General features: G+C 42.8%; 2 protein-coding genes across 2 annotated transcripts; both read left to right on the top strand.

Moving 5' to 3' along the window:
* Positions 1-3,087: 3,087 nt before the first annotated feature.
* On the top strand, positions 3,088-11,467 carry sepsecs (Sep (O-phosphoserine) tRNA:Sec (selenocysteine) tRNA synthase). The gene is made up of 12 exons (XM_037112474.1): positions 3,088-3,226; positions 4,188-4,303; positions 4,387-4,541; positions 4,814-4,932; positions 5,150-5,308; positions 5,491-5,644; positions 5,747-5,849; positions 6,047-6,176; positions 6,904-6,995; positions 8,770-8,863; positions 9,043-9,133; positions 10,880-11,467. Exons 2-12 carry the CDS (start codon positions 4,190-4,192, stop codon positions 11,124-11,126), a joined length of 1,458 nt encoding a protein of 485 aa, XP_036968369.1. The 5' UTR covers positions 3,088-3,226; positions 4,188-4,189; the 3' UTR covers positions 11,127-11,467.
* A 4,001-nt stretch (positions 11,468-15,468) lies between these two features.
* Positions 15,469-21,999, top strand: lgi2a (leucine-rich repeat LGI family, member 2a). Its single transcript, XM_037112533.1, has 8 exons — positions 15,469-15,898; positions 16,155-16,226; positions 17,106-17,177; positions 18,188-18,259; positions 18,793-18,864; positions 19,052-19,221; positions 19,374-19,538; positions 19,632-21,999. Exons 1-8 carry the CDS (start codon positions 15,720-15,722, stop codon positions 20,447-20,449), a joined length of 1,620 nt encoding a protein of 539 aa, XP_036968428.1. The 5' UTR covers positions 15,469-15,719; the 3' UTR covers positions 20,450-21,999.
* Positions 22,000-22,706: the final 707 nt, after the last annotated feature.

The following is a 22,706-nucleotide window of genomic DNA, read 5'->3' as shown; positions in this document are numbered from 1 at the left end:
ACAGCCTTTGAATCATTGTGTGATTCATTAATGAAGCAGATCCTGCAGTCCTGATTTATTTTGTGTGCGGGTCAGCAAGTCAGATTTCTGGTAAACTTTCTGGGCCCACTTTGACTTGGTGGACGACACCCATTTAGTCATGTGTGTGGACAGAAGCTGCTTTGTGGAGTCAAGAAGGGAGTCAGACAATCAGACAATCCAACACGTTCAGGATTGTACCTTGTAGAGTATCAACACACATCTGTAGACGTTTTTATACCTTTTACAAACAAAGTTGTTGCATATTTTACAACAGACTTACTTTTGGGGAGGTTCATCAGTCCTGACACGTCTCTCTCCTCAGAGGGATGTCCCCGGCTAAATTAGGCCAATGGGATTCCTCGTCGGCGCCCAAAGGTGCAGGAAGCCGCTCCAGAGCTCCCCGGCCAACCCAGAAACACACCTACTGCGTTGTAAACCGCCGCAGTCATCCGCTGACACTGCCTGGCGCACAAGTGGGCGGCGAAACGCACACTTATCTCGTCCTGCCTCAGCCTACTTCTTGTACTGTGCTGTCGCCTGATGGCAGGACACATGGACCCCGGACAGGCAGCGGGAGGCGGCAGGTCTCCTGTCACACGCTTCAACAGGTAGGATGGACCTGCAGGGCGACGGCAAGCGGGAAGGAACGAGCATTCCGGCCGCTCTCTAAAATGGATCCTCTTCGCTTTTTTTTTTTTTTTTCCTTTTTGCGTAATTGCAGTTTTGATGCGTTCTTCTCCTCGTTGACGGGGCCTGTTTTCAAAACATGGCGCTTTGTTGACCGTAGAGAACCTAAGATCGTATTAATTAATATCACAGCGTTTGTTTCTGAAGTTACTTTAAACTGGAATCATCTTGAATTACGCACAAACCTGATGGATCAACGTGCGTCTGTAGCGTGTGTCCAGGATCTCCAGCAGTGTGTTGGGATGTCATCCCAGCAGTCCTGGATGAGGATGAACCCTCGGCCTGAAACTTTAAAAAAAAAAAAAAAACATGGACTCTCCCTCCCGAGCTCCGTGTGAACAGGGGTTCGGGAAGGAAGGCAAGATGTTGGCATAGCTGTTGAATTGAATGCCCTGCTATGCCATCAAATTGCCATCTTTCTGTCCCCTTTGCAGCAACTTCTCCATGGATCCAAAAACTGTACCTGGAATCTCCCACAAAGTCTTCAGTCTTGTGCTTCTTTGCGACGTATTAGGTTAAATATTTACATAAAGTTTGGACATGTTGAATCCTGTGCAGGTGATGTGAATGTAATTAACTGTGTACAGCAGGGAGAGGTCATAAGGAAGAGCACTATTTGTCTATAATTACAAACTGTTTTATATATTTTTTTGAATAATCTGTGTGTGTCTCGAAAATAATACTATTTACAGTGTTCCACCTTATTCCCTATTTCCTGATACAGTGCAAGACAGTGACTGTAACACTCGTTCAGTCTTTTCTTGCTGTTACGGTTGCATTTAAAGTCTTTCATCCATATTGTTTTTGACAGTTTTCAGCCATATCGTCCCGTCAATTCCTGTCAGTGAAGTTTAAATCGGTGTGTAGTGATGACAAGATAAGAGGAAAAACAACAACTTCAGGAGGCTGAAGGATTAAAATCTTTTATTATCTTGAAGAATAAGAACCTGTATAAAATACTCTGTAGCTAAGTTTTGGTATATTAACATTATGGTTACATTTGCTCTAGGATTGGATCTAAGATCATTTTAAGGTACAGGCACTCTGCAGGATGAGAGGAACATTAGAAACTACTCTGGTAATCTTCCAGAGGGGAAATTAAACACACAGATAATTCTGTATAGTGTATAAAATTCAAGTAAGAAGAGAATACAATAGAAACTACAGCAATTAAACTCAGATTACAGGCAGCAGCAGGACACGTACAGGACCTGCAGCCAGTGTTGAATGAGCTGAATCCATCCTGAGCAAACACAGCCGGAGATTAGAAGGAGCAAGTCACGGGAGGATAATGGCAGAATGACAGTGAGCCACAGGTGGCTTCTGGTACATTATACAGTAAACTTTATACATATGTGTTTGTGTGGAATTTAGTGATATACTATAACAATGTTAAGTACAATTGAGTTGCTACAAGACTTTTTTCTTTTTATGCTGCTTTGCACTCCACTGCATGTTAGAGAGAGACGTAGTTTTTACTACACTACATTCATCATAAAGATATTTATTTCTAAAACATTATACATTATCTACCCAGCGGTGTATTAAATATTGATGTGTTGATGTGCGCACACACACACACACACACACACACACACACACACACACACACACACACACACACCTGTAATATTAACCCAGTTATATGATATACATGTATGAAACAACGTGCACCCCTAAAGAAGTCAGTCTGCAAACATTTTCCCTTTAAGTCTCAATGCTGTAAGAACATTTTTGTACCTTGGTACTAAAACTTTGAATTGTATACACACCTGCACACCTGCGCTGCACCTTCGCCCCTTAAAGGCCAAACTATTGAAGTTATTATTGCTGCTCCCTGTACTATCAACCCTACATGTAATGTTTTTTTAATATTGCAAAAAATTCTAATAAATGTGTCTGTTTTCTGAATTTATTCCCAAAAGCTTCATTATTTAAAAGTACGTCCAGGTATGTGAATGTCCAAATAAATACCACTGACAGTTGTTTCAGAATATAAACTATTTAAGCTGTGTATGGTTTTCTGTCAGTCCTCTTCAGAAATCACTTTTAAATAAATGTTTTAAAAACATGTAAATATTTTTGATGGTTGATTTCATGTATTTATTTCTTTACTCAGTTATTCATGTCTGCCACCAGCTTCTGGTGAAAAATACCAAATATATTATCTTTAAAAAAAAATATTCAAAGTTAAATTAAGAGTTAGAAAATATTGTATTAATTTCATAAAATTTTAATTGAAGTTTAAATGATTTATTTAAAATATAATATATATAACTATATAACATTTTCTCTAAAACTGTCCAATGAGCGGTTTGTTCACGGTCGTGTTTTGATCACATGATCAGCTCTCCTCGGTCATGTGACCGCGTGACGTCACGTGTTCGCTGCTCGTCTGCTCCCATGCTGCTTCCTGCTCCTCCTGCTGCTCCTCCTGCTGCTCCTCCTGCTCCTCCTGCTGCTGTCAGCTCGGTAGTCTGGAGGTAGTTTGGCCCTGTGGCACGCGGGGATCTGTGAGGTAAGAAGATATGACACCTCAGCTCGTGACAGCTCGTAGTGCTCAGGTGAAAACATTAGCCTAGTTTAGCTTAGCTGCTAGCAGCCTTGCTGCCAAGGCAGGTAAGTCGGGCCAAACGTCTAAAGCTAGCTCGATCATCCAAACAATGCTCGGTTTCTAACTTCTGTGGCTGTGAAGGAGTCGTTAACACTGATTTAACACGACGTGTTGTTCCTCTACGTGTGTTTATTGCTGTGTTGTCAGATCCAGCTGCTCAGTAAAGTGAGAAGGTGAACAGAACCGGTCTTGGCAGGTCAGAGAGAAACACTGATCACCAGGGAATATTGCATCAGTGAGATCGGAGCTTACAGGAGTGTCCTGGCCAAGATCTCAAAACCACATGTGATATCAAATATACAGGTTACCAAACTCGCAATGAAAAGGTGGATGTAGATTTCCTCACAAATGCTGCTATGCTTCAGAAAATTTTTGACAGTTTCTCAAGAAATCTTGAGAGCTTTTCACCATTTTGTCGTGTCATTTTATTTAGAAATGTCGCACTAGACAAGTTTTACTCCAGCAGTTTGTTGCTGGACTTTGATGAAGTCATGAATCAGTCCAGAGTTAAACTTCCTCATCATTCAAATTTCACTCCCAAAGTTTCTGACGCAAATGTTCTGTCACACATTTAAAGCCACACTAAAGTAACTTTCAGTGACAGATTTAAAAAGTCACAGGAGACATTATACAACACAGAACTAATTAAATAACAAATTGATTGGTCAGTGTGGTTTTTCTGTGACTTTTGAAACCACAGTCGGCACATTTTGACTCCCTAAACTGTGTGCCAGTATTATATTTTACAACTGAGACAGAGCCTGACTGATATTGGATTATCTAGGCTGATGATATCAATATAAGAAGTAACATGTCGAGGTTTTAAAAATCCCCAATGTTCACATGAAGCTGTTACGCTCGACAGAGATGAACAGTGAAAACTTCAGCCTGAGCGAGAAGATCGTGTCCTCCTCCTACGTCCGACAGGGGAGCCAGGCGCGTCGCAGCCATGAGCAGCTCATCAGACACTTACTGGAGCAGGTAACGAAGTGTACAGCCGCCTTCAACCTCACCTGAACGTCACTGCCGAGTCATTCACTTCTCACGTTGTGTGTACGTTCCAGGGTAAGTGTCCAGAGGAGGGATGGAGCGAGAGCACCGTAGAGCTCTTCCTGAATGAGCTGGCTGTGATGGACAGCAACAACTTCCTCGGCAACTGCGGTGTGGGAGAGAGGGAAGGCCGGGTGGCGTCTAGCCTCGTGGCAAGACGACATTACAGGTTCAGTTTGACATCAACTTTACCGTGTGTGAATGGAGTCTCTATCATAACATCGGAGACTGACTCATGCTGTATTTGTGAGGCTGATATTGATACTTGAAAGGTAAAAACATCAGCTGTTGAAAAGCATGAAAGTTGACCTTGGAAACAATACTTTAAACCAAAAGAAATCTCCTTTTTAGCTTTTAAAAACTGACCAATGTATATAAATTAATAAATGTTGAGGAAGATTTTAGATTGTCCCTGTTGTGACATTCTGCCGTTGTTTGTAGGCTGATCCATGGAATCGGTCGGTCCGGTGACATTGCTGCTATTCAGCCCAAAGCTGCAGGATCCAGTCTGCTTAACAAGCTGACCAACTCAGTTGCACTGGACATCTTAAAGCTCTCAGGTATGTATATTTTAGGCAAACTAAGTCAGATGAGTTATTTAAAACATTTTTGGAAAGCTCCCTCAGAGCTACAGAAGACATAACATAGATGTTTTCACGTAGTGAGGAATGAAACAGATTTTTGTGTGTAAGAAAAAAGTGTATTGCTCCTTTAATTCGGGTGTAAATGGGGCGTAAACATACACAGTCAGCATGCTTTGTTTCCTCTGGGTAACAGGTGTCCGGAGTGTGGCGAGCTGCTTCGTAGTTCCCATGGCGACAGGGATGAGCTTGACTCTGTGCTTCCTGACGCTCCGTCACCGGAGACCAAAGGCCCGCTACATCATTTGGCCTCGCATTGACCAGAAGTCCTGTTTCAAAGCCATGATCACAGCAGGTGTTAATGTGTTTCCCATCTGCTGTCATCCTTACATCCTGCTCACAGGCGACACTGGTGCCAGAGATGTGGCAGCAGATATTATCATTTGTTTTTAGTGCGAAAAAGTTTTTCTGTGCCACGTTAGGTGTCTTTGTTGAGTAGAAACACGTACGATCGCTCATATCCGACTGTTTTCTCAGGCTTTGAACCGGTGGTGGTGGAGAATGTTCTTGAGGGCGATGAGTTGCGGACAGACTTGGAGGCAGTTGAGCGCAAGATCGAGGAGCTCGGAGCCGATAACGTCCTGTGTGTTCATTCAACAACGTCCTGCTTCGCCCCGCGGGTCCCCGACCGGTAAAATACGCTTTTAATTACCCCATCAGGCACTTCTGTAGATGATTTTGAAATGCCAGTAAAGTTTAACCACTAATTATGATGAACTGTCTTGTCTCGCAGGCTTGAGGAGCTGGCCACCATGTGTGCCAAATATAACATTCCCCACATCGTTAACAATGCATACGGAGTGCAGTCGTCCAAGTGCATGCACCTCATACAACAGGTATGTGGCAGTCGTCCCGGATCCATGTGCCGTTTGTAGAATACTTGCACTTGTCTTCACTTGTGGAGTAATTGCATGTTGAGGCTTGAACTGAAGCTCAACTCTGATGATAAATGTATGATGTAGAAGTGTTTACTGTCATTTGTTCTTTGCCCAGAGTGGTTAATTACACGTTTAATCGGACTGTGTGTCATCAGGGAGCTCGTGTGGGAAGAATCGATGCCTTTGTACAGAGCTTGGACAAGAACTTCATGGTTCCAGTAGGTGGCGCCATAATAGCAGGTTTTGATGAGCCTTTCATACAGGAGATAAGCAAGATGTATCCAGGTGAGCGATGATACCACTGTGGTACTTGATATTGTGGAAGTCATTGATAAGATAATAGATGAGTGGATTTCATACATTTGCCACCATTAAAACATGCGGAAATTTGAGAAATAAGACACAATTAATGGAGTAAATTAATGACAAGAAAGTTATTAAAAAGAGATGAAGACTGCTTCTTTTGCTTACTCTTCTTCTTAATAAGAAAGATTTATTTTCATTACTGTGTATGAATACAGCTCATTTTTTATCCAGTTTCTCTTAAGCTGCGGATGAAAACTGTTATTTTAATGTGAGGAATGTTTTAAAATAATGCTCCAAAATGCTCTCTCATGTCCTCTTGTTAATGCTGAAATAAATGAATAAGCTATTATATTATGTAAACAGAGAGCAGCGGGGAAAAGACTCGGCTTGTTTTAGGTATAGTCTTAAAAAAAGGATGATCTAAAGGTAAAGGCTGTGTATTTGTATTCACAGTGTGTCAGTCCATGTCTCAGTGCCTTCAAACTTAACATGCTCTCGCCCTCACTCACAGCTACACAGCTTCAGTTTTTAGTGTTGTAGTTCTTAGTGGGACTCAAACAGTGATAGAAAACTACATGAGATGCTTCACGTTCACAGCCACTGCTGCTTAGAAGTGTTTTGGCCTATTATTAGCTGCGCACACATCAGATTTTGTCTGGTTTCTGTAGCTGCTTAACAGAGTCACTCCTCAACCTTCTTTGTCCAGGTCGAGCATCGGCTTCGCCTTCGCTTGACGTCCTCATTACCCTTCTCACTCTGGGAGCAAGCGGCTACAAGAAACTGCTGTCTGAAAGAAAGGTGAGCGCATGCGAACACCACCTTTATGAGGCTGACTGTTTTGATATATGTGTGTGAAAAACACTGCAGCAATGTCGGTGTGAATATGTTTCTGTATGTGATCTGTCGACATCTTTCCCCCGAAGAAGGGAGGAAAAAAAAGAGCCACAGCTTACATAAGTTGTATTGAATTGCTGCAGATCACATGTTATGACTGTGTGTGTGTGTGTGTGTGTACCTGCATTCTGAGGACTGAGACTGGAGCGAGCATTGAGCTTTGCGGAGGGGAGGAGTATGCTATAGCAAGATAAAATTGATCCAGAAGTTTCAGAAAACATCCCCTGGTGGCTCGCTGCTTTAAAGCAGAGTTGCTCACAATGCAGCATCCCCCTCTTCTCTTCAAACGGCAGGCACTGCAGCATCCTCACACCTCCCAAGTGCTCCTCCACAAATGCACTGTAAACGTTCCGGATTGTTTCTGTTCCTAAAAGATTCACAAATAAGTGACTCCTACTCCTACATTATCACACGCCAGACACAAACATTTATGTAACACCCAAAATGCCATTAGCGTAAAAAACGACTCCGTAGCAGAAACACATACCTAGGAAATACCTCCGGACTCTCGCGTGACCCGACGCCATCAGCATTCATCGATTTCTCCTGGTCCACACTATGCATAATTAATGTACAGGACCAGTTTTCCATATTGTCTGCAAAACTGAGTGATTTCCTCACATCCCCCACACCCACCCTGTTGTTGGGGGGGTCTAAAGCTATAAATAATTCAGACATTTCATCTGTTGAGATTCATTTACAGCCTCACGTCACCATTTCAGAAAACTGTCTCGATTCTGAAAAGAACCAACCGATGATGTGTGCTTTTTGGTGAGGATGGGGTTTAGTCATCTCTCACACACACACACACACACACACACACACACACACACACACTTATTGTCTGCAGAGCCGTTGCCATGCACTCTCTCCACCACTTGCCGCTCCCCCCTTTCTCCTCACCAGGGATGATAAAGTCATCCATTGTTATTAGAGAACAAGGAACACTTGGAGACACTTGACATCATTGAACGGCTATTCGTGTTTTCACTCATGACAGAGAAAATATTTTCCCTCTCGATGCTTTCAAATTGGGAAAGTATGAGTCAGCAAGCGTACGCTCATATACACGCACACACACACTTGCATTGTTGCAGTGAGCAGATCCTTTAACGTGCGATGCTTCACTGCGGAGCCAACAACAAAAACCCTGCGAGTTGTTGTTGCGCTGCTTCTCCACCTGGCCTGGGCTCCACCCTAACATCTGTGTCCGCAGCTCCATCAGTCTTCCACACACTGCTTTGAGACCTCAAACTAAACACACTTTGTCAGCGTACTTTAAACATGTGGATGTTAGACTCTCAGGATAAAAGCATCTGTTTCCGCCTCTCCTGCCTCGCTAATTGATCCCAGAGGTGAGTGTGGAACGCGAGTAAAAATCCTTGCCAGAGAGGAAGTGGACACCTTGCCTGTGCTGAAGCTTGGAGGGAAACACAGACAGGCAGGCAGGCAGGCAGGCAGGGGAAGAGTAAAGGGGGAGGGTTTCGGACATGGACCGGCCTGCCTTGCGGACAGATCTGCTTGTTTAGCAATAAACCCAAGGCTGCTGTTGCTAAAATAAGGCTGTGGCAGAGATTGAAAGGAGCATTGTGCTGCTATTTTTAGCTCCTTCGTGTGGCCCCTGCTCCCCTCTCGTTCTTCTCTCCATGCCTCTTCTCTGTGTGTGCGTATCCTGCAGGAGATTTATTCGTTCCTGGCTCAGGAGCTGAGGAGTCTGGCCTCTGCTCACGGGGAGAGATTGCTCCACACCCCACATAACCCCATTTCACTGGGTAAGCTCAATGAACTGGCTCCAGACCGTTTTGTCTGTGTGTTTTGGTTTATTTTTGAGGGAATTAAGTGATGAAAGCTTCAATTCTGACATTCTAATCAGTAGATTTTCCTTCATTATTAATATTTAATGTCATCATTTTGTTTTTTTTGTGTTGCGTGTGGCATCTTTCTCCTGCAGCCATGTCTCTGGACGGTCTCCAGGCCGAGAGCGACAAAGCAGTGACTCACCTTGGCTCCATGTTGTTCACGCGGCAGGTGTCCGGAGCCAGGTACGAGAACTTTCAAAGGGCGTGGCCGCAATCTGGCCCAGAATAGGAAACATGGGGAGAAAAAGGGAAAAACAAGAGGGCGTGGCGGTGTTGGTGTATTGAGGAGTGTCTGTGCATCATGACAGGCAAAAATGGGTTTGTCCACGTCCTCAAACACTGAGGGGGATGAGCCGCGTGTTGCCAAACAAAATGGCCAGTTGGAATCAGCAATCAGCCAGATGGATCTGCTGAATATGGTGCAGCTGAAGCTACTTTAGTTGATTAGACTGCCCGTCCTGTCAGGGGCCGCCTCCCAGTCTAATGGGATGGTTTCCATTATGATCCGCAGAGCGACGTCTCCACAGCCGGCACACACGGTGACGCAGCACTGACAGCCATGTCCTTGCTCGCACTGCTGGTGTTTTTTTCACAGCAGGGAGGCGGATTTGTGAATTCTTCTTTGTTGCCTTCTGCCTCAGTCACTCGTGGCTGCCAGAATACAGAATCTCAAGTTGGGGGGCTGCTTTTGTTTCTCTTTATATCCCTCCAATAGTTTGTGACCAAGCATGGGAGCCCATGTAAATATTTTAAATATCCCGGATGAATGATTTATTCGGGTCATTCTGTCCTGCTTGTTTTGTGTTTGAGTTTCTAATGCACTCGTGGCTCAATTGCATTAAAGAGCATAAAATAAACACACACACTTCCTTCCTTCCTCCCTTGATTTCTATCAAGTCAACATGTCTCCGTGGTCAGAGTGCAGAGCTGACTCACATCTTCTGTGCTTGTATGTCAGTAGCATGCTGAATGAGATGCGCTGACTTCTAAGGTGTATATACTCCAGTGGCACATATTAATTCTTTTAATTTATAGCAGCATAACATTTAATGAATAAAGTATTTTCAGTGCTAACCATGAATACTGTATGAACACGCTGGCTTTTTTTCCACATCAACAATGAGCCAATCTCTCTAATCAGCACAGCAGATTAATAGAGATGTATATCTTATTAGAATGCGTTTCCCTTCCATAATGGTCTGTCATACACAGAGAATAATAGCAGGCCAGTAATTGATTTCAAATTAAAGTGAGTCTAAACTCTGCTGACGGTGGTGCAGCCCTGCCACATTTCAAAGGCATATGTATTGCTTACAGTTTTGCAGGGTTTCACACTTTGAAACCGGCTGCAGCTCAGAGGTTTAGCACTTTCTCTCATCACATATCCACCTCTGGAAATACACAAGGTTGCATTATTTTGACAGTGCAGTGCTGCCGTGTGTCTCTCATTTCTGCTTAAAGTTACTTAGTTTGCATCCAGCATGGAAGTTTGGGTTTTGTTTTATGGCTTTTTATCATTAGACATCATTGGATATCTTGTTTTCAGGTATTTAGATGAATATTTCCAGTATCAGCAGCAGTATGGTCAGGTTCAGGCGATAAAACCACTTTGTTAGATTGAATAAATAAAAATGTTTTGTTAGGTTTAAGAGCAGATCATTGTCTGGATTTAAATTAATAAGTCAGCGTTCACTCCTGGTTTTACATTGGACAGGAGCAGCAACGATCACCTCAAATGAAAATGACTGAGGTTAAAAATGAATAGACACTTATTGAAGTCAGGGTATCGGTCTCTGTACGGGTAGAGTTTGGTTGTGATACTGGATAAAAAATACAAATGGTTTTACTTACATCTTAGGTAATAGTAAATAGTAGTTGTTTCTTGTCATGTTGAATACTTATCGTTGCTTGTTTTTCACACGTTTCCAGAGTAATACCGCTGGGCAAGGAGCAGACCATCAGCGGACACACGTTCCGCGGCTTTATGTCGCACTCGGAGGAATACCCCTGTCCTTACCTCAATGCTGCCTCGGCTGTGGGAATCACGCGTGAGGATGTGACACTGTGCATCAAAAGGCTCGACAAGTGCCTGAAGACCCTGAAGAAAGAGGGAAATGCTGCGAAATGTAGTCCGCCAGAATATCCGTCGTGCCAGGAGGACACTGCTGGAGAATGACTGAGCAGGACACCAAACACTTAGATTGAGCCCTCTCCTGACGGATTTCAACTGTGTGTGTACTTGCTGATGGACTATCAATTCAGACATTGATTTGAACTCTGCATACAACAGCTAATAATGAAACTGTGCAGGTGTTCATTACAAACTAATATGACAAGAGCTGATTTCAGTACCTTCCTCTGTGAAAGTTTGCTAATAAGTAGACACTCAAACAAAAGCTGCATAGAAATGATTCTCAGGAGCAGATGGTTGTTCACCACTGATCTGCATTGCCTGTATATACTGAAAACACTGTTCTGTATGATTGATTTTTAATAGATTATATTAGATTGACCTTTTCCAGGCCTTTTTTCTTCATGAATCCTCAAAAACACATCTGTTTTCTGATACTGTCCACTGCTGCAGCACTGTTTCTCACTCTGCCTGAAACACTCTGTTTTAGCTCCTGTCACTTTAAGTCTCCTCTGATTGGTCAGCTCACACACGCCTGAGCCAGCACTGCTAACAACAACAGAGCAGCTTCACAAAATGTCTCGTTACACACCAAACTGAGCTCCAGGCATAATGAAATAGTGAAATGGTGACATAGTGTGATGTCACAGAATTAAAGGCGGGGCTTCTGACGAGGCGTTTCAGGAGCAGTGGTTTCTGTGGGAGAGAGGAGCTTCTGTTGGTGCCGCTTCAATGTTCCAGATCTTTGACATGCACTAAAACCTCTACAGGGAAGATATTGAATCCAATATTCTATAAATTAGTGAGTGTTTCAGTCTGAAAACAATGCCAGAGTTCTGTTTTGGGAATACATTAGGATCCTCCGCTCACTGATACATGAAGCGATATAGCTTTATAATGTAATATGTTGTGCAGTGTGTTGTAATGTGATACAAAAGCCTTTGAGCCATTAACTCCATTTAAACCCAGTCTATTGAACTAGCTCATCGACTTTCAGGCTCTGGAGCAGATCGCAGGGAACAGACACCGAGTGAAGTACAAACAGAAATAACTCCGGAGTGTAGTAAACAAAGTTATGTCCGCTGATGCGTGTTACATTAAAGATTTAATACACATGTAGCAAACTGTAATTTACTGTAACAAAATGTATGAGGAATATGCAGAACTTCAAGGGATTTGATGTGTAATCACACAAGTCTCCTCGGTGACGTCTTACTTTTGTCTTATTCCCTCTGCTCTCCCATCACAGTCATTAGGAAGCAGAGCTGGTTTTGCCCCGAGGCACAAAAATAGACTCCCACTAAAGCCTCACTGACTGATGACTAATCTATATTTCGATACTGCACTGTCCAAGTTCTTCCTGCGCCCTCCCCTTCATCTGCTGCGGATTATCAAGGTTGATTGCTCTTTGAAAAGCTTGAAGCATGTGAAGTAGATGCTGCTGCGCACTCCACAGATCGAACACTCACGTCCGGATGAGAACTGCAAGCACCAGCTCTCATAGTTTGCTGCACATGGCGCTCGGCCCAGGTGTGCTCGGGTAAAGCGATGTACACGTCGTGGTTACGAACGCGATTTGTAATGCAGGTCTGACGCACGTGTAGCAGCAGCACTAGCAAATCCGCCCAGCAGCGTTTGAAAGTGGGCTGGAGTCAGACAGATAAGGCTGCTGTGTCAGCACACTTTCACTGTTCCCCAGCCGTACTGAGCCATTAACAACATATAGTGGAAAAACACTGTGTGGTGTGACAGCGCCGGTACAGTGCAGCACTCTGAAAAGCAGAAGGCGGCAGTCAGCTGTGTGTGCAGTTCAGCTGTAGGTGATTGTGGATGTGGGACGGTATGCTGGGCTCACATGAACGCAGCTGGTTACTTCACAGGGATCCATGGCTGTATGGCTCCAAAATGGTAAAATGATACTCAACCAAATCACTGGATTAAATGTTGATGTTGCACAGCATTACAAATAATAGTTTTTTGGTAATTGGATTATATGGTTATGGCATAACTCGTGTTATCCCAGCATGATCTGATGATTTGATTCGTTCCACACAGTGTGTTTCCTGAAAAGCCTTTAGCCTTCCCATGATTTGACTGTATACTGCAGCAGGGTACTGACTCAAAACACCTCAGAGGTTTGCAAGAACTACTCGAAGACCAAACAAGATCATGGAGTCCATATTTATGGGGCACTTGAAAAACTAAGAGAGCCAGAACAAGAAGCTTTGTGAAATTCAGTCAAAGCATGCTGGGATGACATGAGGTGTCGGGTTTTACACAGACTTGTTGCAGAAAACATCATGTGTTGGTCTTAATATACCTGTTTTTGTCATCACTAACACAATGTCCAGACCTCTTCCTGAAAATATCCAGTGGTGTCACACTTAGAAATGTTGAAACATATAACCGTGGTTCATTGTACATCAGATATTTCGTAACCAAGCCGTCTCCACATACAGATTCAAAAATGTCTTCCAGTATTTTATCACATGGTGAAGAAACTCATCACAGAAATACACAATATCCTCAAACTGAGCAAAGCTTTTCCTGCTCCGTCTCTTCTCTGTCCGTCACGAGTTTCCCCATCTTTCGCTGATGTTGCAGAGACGCTGTGGGGATCGAGAGACAGTCAGACTCACTTTTCTGTGCTGGCCCGTTTGAAAGCACCCCCCCTCCCTATTGATCAACTCTGCTGCAGTGTGTAAATCAGAAAAAGGGGGCTGCCACAGGGAAACTCGAACAGGGCATCTGTCTATTTCTTCTAAGCAATCTAGTTATCAGTGTGATGGTTGCAAGAACGGAAGCAGCTCAGGTAAACTGAACTTGAGGAGATGGTTCTGGGGAGAACAGGCCACATATGACCCAAGTAAGACAGCTTATCTGTTAGGATTTAAGTGTTTTCCCAAATACCCTCCTCACTAAAATAGACAGCCTTTAAAAATATTCCTCCTGCATCTGCACTCCACACACTCGATCATAAGTCTAAGTACCCCAGGGATGTTGCTGGATGACAAACAGCCCTTCGCTCGTGGCTCTCAGCAGCTGCCAGCGAGGGTTCAGTGATGATGGAGAACCGGAGCCTCACAAACAGAACCTGAGATTAACAGACCTTTAGTTCACCAGGAGGTTCACGAGATACCAGACTGGCACCAGTAAGGATGCTGCACCTGGCTGGTGCACAGGGACCAACCTGTTGCCAGCCTCAGCTTCAATGTTATGCAACGGTATCGACCTAGTCCTGTATTTATCTCACAGCAAACTGTTCAGGTAACCTTTAGAGCAGCTGATGGTTAAACATGTGTCGCAGCAGGAGCAGCCAATCAGGTGCAAAGAAGCAAACAATGCCAGCTTTGTTCTTGTTTGCACTCTTGATGGATGCAAACAAATGAAATCATGTGAGAGTATAAAATGAAGTTCCAGCGAGTTGGATGAAATTGTTTGAATCAGAATGTTATTGTTGTGTCAGTGATCTATGAATTTTGTTTTCAGCCGACCGGTGTGTGAATTGTCGATCTTTCTTTTTAAGAAATGCATGTTGCATTCATGAGTTTGTGGTGTCTTGTAAGCCCACGTGTGCTGAGTACAGCTCTACACAATTCAATAATAAAATGTAATTTATTCATGCATTGGAATCAAATCAAAACAGAAGCTTTAAAGTACAACAGAGTGCTATTATTGTATTTCAGTATTACAATCAGATTGAAGAGGCCTGTGGGCTTCTGTTAAATGTGTTCAGTCTGAAACTTTTCTTTTATTCTGAAGTTTTATCAGAAGGAACATGGAGGATTTTTAACTGAAGTCCAGAACTCCTTGTGCATATACTGCAAGCACACCGTGTGTATCTGACTGTAAGCACTCTGACAGCCACTGTACAGCTGAGCTCAGAGGCGCTGTCCATGGTGCTGCAGCTATGCGCCTCACAGAGCCTCAGTATGGAGGAGGGGTCCTGCTCAGCCGGTGAATGTCAGTGTAAATGTTCCCATGTAACAGTGCCGGTATCACCTCACACAGAGAGATCTCACTGTGAACGCCAGAATTCAGCGGCATGTGTGTGTGTGTGTGTGTGTGTGTGTGTGTCCACTTATGTCATACGGCAGCAACACAATGCATATGTGTGTGTGTGTGTGTGTGTGTGTGTGTGTGTGTGTGTGTGTGTGTGTGTGTGTGTGTGTGTGTGTGTAGCTGACGTCACTGGACATGTATTCATGGAATCTAAATAATGCAAGATTGACATGTCTCGGTTTGTCTGCTCATTATAATGGAACCAAAGTCCCATAAATGTCTAATATGTTTTAAAAATCGTGATATTTACGCGCTTTGATCAACTGCACGTGAGACGTTCAGGTACCAGATCCTGCGGCAGCCTCTGAACGCCTCCTTTGGTTTTGTTCTTGGTTTCTTCTTCTTCTTCTTCTTTTTTTTAAATCGGTGTATGGTGCGTGGCTGTTTAACCAAGCGCCCTCCGACTGGAGCTCTGACTTAATAAATAATTAAAGTGGACGGAGCGGAGCTGCAGCTGATTTGCTGATGTCAGGGAGCCAGTGCAGCATTTCATGGTGCAGGGTGTAAACGCGCGGTGCCATCTGCCTCGATCGGTGCTCCTCAGCAAACCTCACACATGCGAGCCCGGCAAGAAAGATGCTGCCAACTCTCAAGATCTGGGCATTGTTCTGCGTGTCGCTGTGCTGCCTGTCTCAGCCGGGTCATTTGAAGAAGGCTTTCCGATGCCCTTCAACATGCAGCTGCTCCAGGGAGTCGATCATTTGCGTCGGGTCCTCCTATGTCCCGAGGATCACCCCCTACGACATCAGCTCTCTGTGAGTAGCTTCTGTATATGACGGTTTTCTCTCACCAAGCGACAGATGTGTAGACAATTCATGCATGTGCAACAATGTGGGCTCATTAAGTTTGATTCCACTCTGTGTTTTATAACGCACAGCATCGTAATGAGAGCTGGTGTTTGCAAGGCGATGCAGTCCTGACTCCTCTCCTCCTCCTCCCGTTAATCACTTCTCAGCATGTCATTTTGCTTTGCAGGGCTCCACGTTCATCTCTCTGCTTCTCTTCTTGCAGGAGTATCGTCAATGGGACTTTCTCCGAGGTCAAGGAGGCAATGTTCGCTCACATGCCATCTCTCCAGCTACTGTAAGAGCACTTCAGCTGCATGTTATTGCATCTTTATTAAAAGGCTTGATGAGTTTGGGCCCTCATTGAGCCAAGGGCTCCTGATGGGACAGAGCAATGCAAGCAGATAGATTCAAAAACTTATCTCAGATATGTCTTTCATGACTGCGTGTTACAGTTCAGACAGAAATATCAAACTAACTATTAATTAAGGAAGGGGTTTATCCTCCTGAGGCACATGTCTGTCCAGTAACCAACTTCCTTTACACAGAAAAGCTTTTTGGTCCACGTCAAAGCAATAAGGAGTTAAAAGAGCTGGACACCTGGAAATAAATGATGGGAATCTGTAGTGTTGAGCTTCCAGTGCAGTCCCGTACCATAACGTACCTCCCAGGGTCCATCAGTGTTTCACTGTGACGCCAGCCTAAACAAAGGCGTGGCAGATACAGAGCAGAGCCGTAACATGCCTGATGATCTCAAGTGATCAGGGTTCGTTTACAGGGTTGTGCAGTGAAATGACTCATGGAGCCTCCTCGTGCTACACAAACACTCACATGAGAATGTAATAAAACAGAATATACAGTTTCTCATGCACATATGCACCTACAGAGTACCCAGCTAGATGCATATTGTGGTGAGGCTGCAGCTCATTCTAACCATAAAACTGAATAATTTCACATACAGTTTGTTTGGTAATGTGTACAACTGCGTCCTTGAATGGTGACAAAGACCATCAAATATGGTGATATTATAACATGTGTCATGTTTGGGCTCAGAGCATTAAGCTGTATTTAACTCACTGAGTGGACTTTATTTGCTAAATAACAATCTTACAAAGCCTAAAGTGGTACGTCGTGTTAGCAGCCAGCATCTGATAATGTCTCTTATTATTCATTCCAGGCTTTTGAATTCCAATTCTCTCACAACTGTAAGGGATGATGCATTCTCAGGCCTTCCACATCTGGAGTATCTGTAAGTTCCTCTATTGTTTCACTGCTACAAAGGCATTCAGTGAATTAGTGTAATTGCTCATCGCTTTGGCCACACAACATTTCTGCACCCTTAATTTAATCAGCTGTAACTGGATTAAATGGCACAATTCAACCCCACATAATAAAACAGTCTTTCAGGGTTGCTGTTATGCACACGAGGTCCTGTGGTTGGATGTGAGTGGTTGAGGCAGGAACGTATCGACCGTACGCCCTCCAGTGGTTCAATGTGTGCATGAACAGAATCGCCTCATTTGTCAACAACATAATTTGTACAGTTTATTACAATCTTTAAGGCTGACTGGGTTAAAATTTGCCATATCTTTTTTAATGAAAAGTAAGTTGCTCTAACAAAAAGATTTGATCTAACGTTAAAGGTGCTTTATGTAGTTTGGGGGAAGGAATTTTAATCAACAGAGAAAGATCTTAATTGACTGATTTTTATGTTAAATGAACAAATTAAATGAAACTCTCTCCATTTTCATGACTGGACAAACAAACTGACCTTCATACTGTTTTACTCTGTTTATATGTGGCGGACCCTGCCACCTGTCTAGCTTCAGACAGTGTTCTGGGGACCTTGTTTACCTCTGAGAACAGCTTGTTTATTCAGATATGGAAAAGATTAATATTATTGAGTTTGTATTATTACCTCATTAATACTGTAAACATTATAATCCAAGTTGAACTCCACAGTGCCTCTTTAACCTCAAATAACTGAGCCAGTTAAACGTCTAATAGTTGTTGCAGCTGTTCATTAAACAAATATATATGTATGTGCATAAAATTTACAAAAATATCTGCACTTCATTTTTGTTGAAATTGCACAAAATGATGCAGAATCTAAAATAGAAGTTGTGACTTGATGTTGATGGCAGAAACAGGTGCTGATTGTGATCTTGGTATGTGTATGTACTATATATCTTGAAGTAGGATTACTTTAGCTACTTATAATATTATTCATGTGTAAATAACATGCTTTTTCTTCCACAGGTTCATTGAGAGTAATAAGATAGAGACCACGTCCAAATATGCCTTCAGAGGACTCAGGGACTTGACTCACTTGTAGGTTCCAATCTTTAAAATCATTTCCAGACAAAGACTATTGAAACATTTATTTGGTGACATTTATTTGCTGAAAGTCATTTTGATTTTGAAGTGTGTATGATGTTTAATAGTTAACTGTTTTATGAAGGATTAAAGGAACAGTTGGCCCAAAAGTGAAGCAGATGTGGACTTGTTTTACAATGAGAAAAAAAACTACAACATAAACTGGCTCCATGCAGCACTGTAATTAAAGTCTTCAGAAGCCTGGAAATCCAACATTGATTTGAGAATCCTGAAAAATTACTCATGATAATTAATAACATTTTTGTGTGAACTATTCCTTTAAGGGCAACAGTGTTGAACATTGATGGAAATATACAGCATATAAAAATGATATTCAGTTTCTGTTTTAGAGTCGTCCAAACATTATTTTCCTTCTGCACAACATGTGTATCTTGTGTTGCGGTTGTCCTGTAGTGGGATTATGGTATTCCTAATTGTGCTATTTCCTGTTTTGATTCTCTGCTGTTCTGCTGTTCTCTGCTTTCTAGGTCTTTGGCAAACAACAACATAAAAGCTTTGCCCAGGGACCTCTTCATTGACTTGGATTCACTCATAGAGCTGTAAGTTCGTCACTCACTTACAAGTGCTAGAAAAATTGTGTAACGTCCTCTGATTTGTTCTTCATGATCTGTGTCAAGAATTTACTTTAACACGTTAAGAGGGAAGAAATATCTTCTCATCATTTTTTGTCCTCCGGCTCGTCTTCTTCGGCTCTCTGTAATGACATACAGCACCTCTCCTCTGCAGGGACTTGCGAGGCAATGCCTTTGAGTGTGACTGCCGCGCCAAGTGGCTGATGACGTGGCTGAAGAACACCAATGCCACGGTGTCGGATGTCGTGTGTGCCGGACCGGAGGACCTGAAGGACAAGAGACTCAATGATATGACCAGTCTGCACAACGAATGCATCTCAACGGGTGAGAAAAAACCCTGAGCCAGCTGTCCTCGTCTCTGGTCTAGCTAGGATCAGTGTCGGGTGACTCAGGTCATCCAGAGAAGTGTGGAGAAAAGGCAAATCTGGAGTTTTTAGTTGTCAAAATATTTCACTTAAGAATGTGTCTCTCCACAGATTTCGTCCTCCATCAGTCCGTAGCATCTGAGTCTCTCTCTGTAGACACATTCAGCTATAAGAACGATGTCTATGTGACCATTGCTGCCCCCAGCACTGACAACTGCATGGTTTTCCAATGGGACCACATAGAAATGAACTTCAGGACGTATGATAACATCACAGGTATGACAACATCTCAACAAAGTGCCCTCAGGGTACCCCGGTTGAGTTTTTTACTCATGCTGGCCTTTTTCTATCTTTTCCCCTTCCTTCCAGGTCAGTCCATCGTGGGCTGCAAGTCAGTTGTCATCCAGGACCAGGTGTTTGTCATCGTGGCTCAGCTCTTTGGTGGTTCCCACATCTACAAGTTCGATGAGGACCAAAGCAGGTTCAGCAAGTTCCAGGACATCGAGGTGTCCAAGATCTCCAAGCCCAATGACATCGAGGCATTCCAGATTGGTTCTGACTGGTTCTTTGTGATTGCTGACAGCTCAAAAGCGGGTCTGTCCACCCTATACAAGTGGAACGATAAGGGCTTTTATTCCTACCAGTCGCTGCACGAGTGGTACCGCGATACAGATGCAGAGTTCTTGGACTTGGATGGGAAGGCCCACCTTATCTTGGCAAGCCGCTCACAGGTGCCCGTGATCTACCAGTGGAGCCGGAGCAACCAGAAGTTTGTCCTGCAGGGCGAGATCCCCAACATGGAGGACGTTGTAGCTGTAAAGCACTTCCGGATCAAGGAGGAGCTCTACCTGGCTATGACACGTTATATCGGTGACTCCAAAGTTCTACGCTGGGGTGCCAAACAATTTGCAGAGATCCAGGCTTTGCCCTCTCGAGGCTCCATGATTCTCCAGCCGTTCCTTTTCAAAGAACGTTACTACCTGGCCCTGGGAAGCGACTACACCTTCTCGCAGATCTACCTGTGGGATAATGAAGAGAAACTCTTTGAGCGCTTCAAGGAGGTGTACATCCAGGCGCCGCGCTCCTTCACTGTGGTTTCCACTGACCGCAGGGACTTCATCTTCACCTCGAGCTTCAAGGGAAACACGCAGATCTTTGAGCACATCATCATTGACTTGAGCTTGTGAGGGGCTGTGCCTTATTGCCTGTCCTGCAATCGAACGTCTTCCACTCAAAAGATATATTTGTGAAGAGAACAGACTTAATGAACTGACAAATATCAATTCCTACATAGTTTTCTGTCACAAATAAGAGCCGGGTCAAGTAGTGTTTGGAATCCCGTCAGTTTCTCAATGGCCTTGTCCTGTTATCTGTTCTCATGGCCTCTCAGACTTTCAGAGATACGACCATTTCACAAAGAACGAGAGGGACAGTCAAGAGGGTGGACACTCGTACAAGGCAGCTGGTTATTCTCCTGATAATCCAGCCGACACTCCTGGGGTTGGAAAGATTTGAAATACAATTTGATCTATTTGGATGTCTACATTTCGGTTTAATCTCCCCCGTGCTAATGGTTTTATACCCCAAAAATATACACCAGGACCTGAGAGAAGGATCATTGTACTACTGAGGGTGAAGCAGGTGTGGTTGCCACTTACCTCATGTCCTCTTACCCTGTGGTAATGTACAGTATGTTGCCTTATCAGCACTGGGGTTCTGTGTTCTGATGGGCCCACAGTGCCTCCCTCTGGCCGTGATAATCTATCACACCCCTTTGCTTTTTCCATACAGGGAATGTCTTGAAAGCACAAACCTTTAATGATCTTAGCTGAGACCCCAGCTCTTAGAGAGAGGTTGTTAAGTGGGAAAAGTTACTGTAGGTGCTATAAATTATGTTGCGTACAGTAAAAGAAAAAAAAAAAAAAACGAGAACGTGTTTTGTTGTTTTTGGAGGTGAAATATTCAGGACTGGATATAGCTAATGCCTTTTTAGAAAAACACATATGAATGGAAAAAAAAAAATCCCCATTTAGGTAGGAAACTTTTCAGAGGAAATATAAGTTGCCAAGCAGATAGAAGCTCTTTTTATCCATTCAGTGGGAATGACCTGTGTTTAGGTGATGTCAGGGAATTGAACCTACTAACGAGTTTGAAAAAAGAACCACTGTTGTTGGACTACTGATATTTAACTTTTATTTTTAGGCTACAACTTTGAAAAAAAAAAAAAAAAATACAGGCTCCTCACAGCAGAAGTCAGCGGACACCAATAAAGTTGATGGAAACAATTTGTTCATGTAAATATATCCACTCGAGTTGAGAGGCTTTTTCAGTCTGTCTTTTTGTTCTTTGAAAATACTGAATGTTGACTTACAAACTATGACATGTACATAAAACGAGGACTGCAATGCCACTACCTGTCTGTCACACAGAAGTCTGAACTGATCTTTGCACTTACTTTGAAAAAAAATAATGTTACTGCAGCTTGCAAGAGCATGACATTCAAAAAAGGGTGTTTGCCAACTTCTTTTTAATGAACCTAATAAACAAGAAGTCTAAAAGTGCTTCTACTCATAAAGTGAATGGTATTGCAAAGAAAAAAAAACATAATGGAATATGCAAGCTTTACAACATGCAGATTCTTTTGTATGATTTTTGTTTTAAGCATATTGAATGTTACTCTCAAAGTATACTGTACATTTAGTCAGCTGAGTATCAAAATAAATGTGTAAAAGTATGATTGTAAGATGTGTTTTATCATTCAGTGATCATTAGCATTAGAGCTCTGGCTCTATCAGTCACAGTTCATCTTCTCTAAGAAGTGTTAATTAGTTTGTGACGGGGAAATCTCACAATATAATGACTCATTAACAAAGAACACTGGGGTCTAAAAGCTGATATTTGTATGATGATTCATATGAATATGTTAGACTGATAAGAGACAAACCTTTTGCTTTAGTTTATCACAGTGAGTCGAGAACACGGTGCTCAGATTTTTTTTCTTGGTGGGCCAAAACTGAAGCTTAATGAACTAACTCATCACAGGGATATCTTTACTTTCATTCTGCAGCAGGGTGCAAACCCAAACAACACAGCCCAGAAAAACTTCACACCCCTGCACTATGTCTCACTCTACAATGCACCACTTTGAACACCTACACTGTAAAAAGCAATGTATAGAATTTACCCAATAAATTTGAGGTAACAATTTCCATCTACTTTTTTTTGGGTAGATTTAATTCCACAGTGTCAGTAGAAAATAACTGAAATAAAAAGCTATGAAATACTAAAATAAATTGGGTTATATTTACCTCACATTTCAACAACTACTTACTCATTAAAATTGGGTAAAATTAACTCTTGATTGCTGAGTAGGTATTACCTATGTATTATAAGTATTATATATCTAAGTATTACTATTCAAAATTAATTCATATGAGTCACTAA

The sequence above is a fragment of the Acanthopagrus latus genome, chromosome 10 (genome assembly GCF_904848185.1).
Source record: "Acanthopagrus latus isolate v.2019 chromosome 10, fAcaLat1.1, whole genome shotgun sequence".
Taxonomy (NCBI): domain Eukaryota; kingdom Metazoa; phylum Chordata; class Actinopteri; order Spariformes; family Sparidae; genus Acanthopagrus; species Acanthopagrus latus.
Note: the sequence above shows the minus strand (reverse complement) of the source record. Positions and strands in the feature narration are given on the sequence as shown.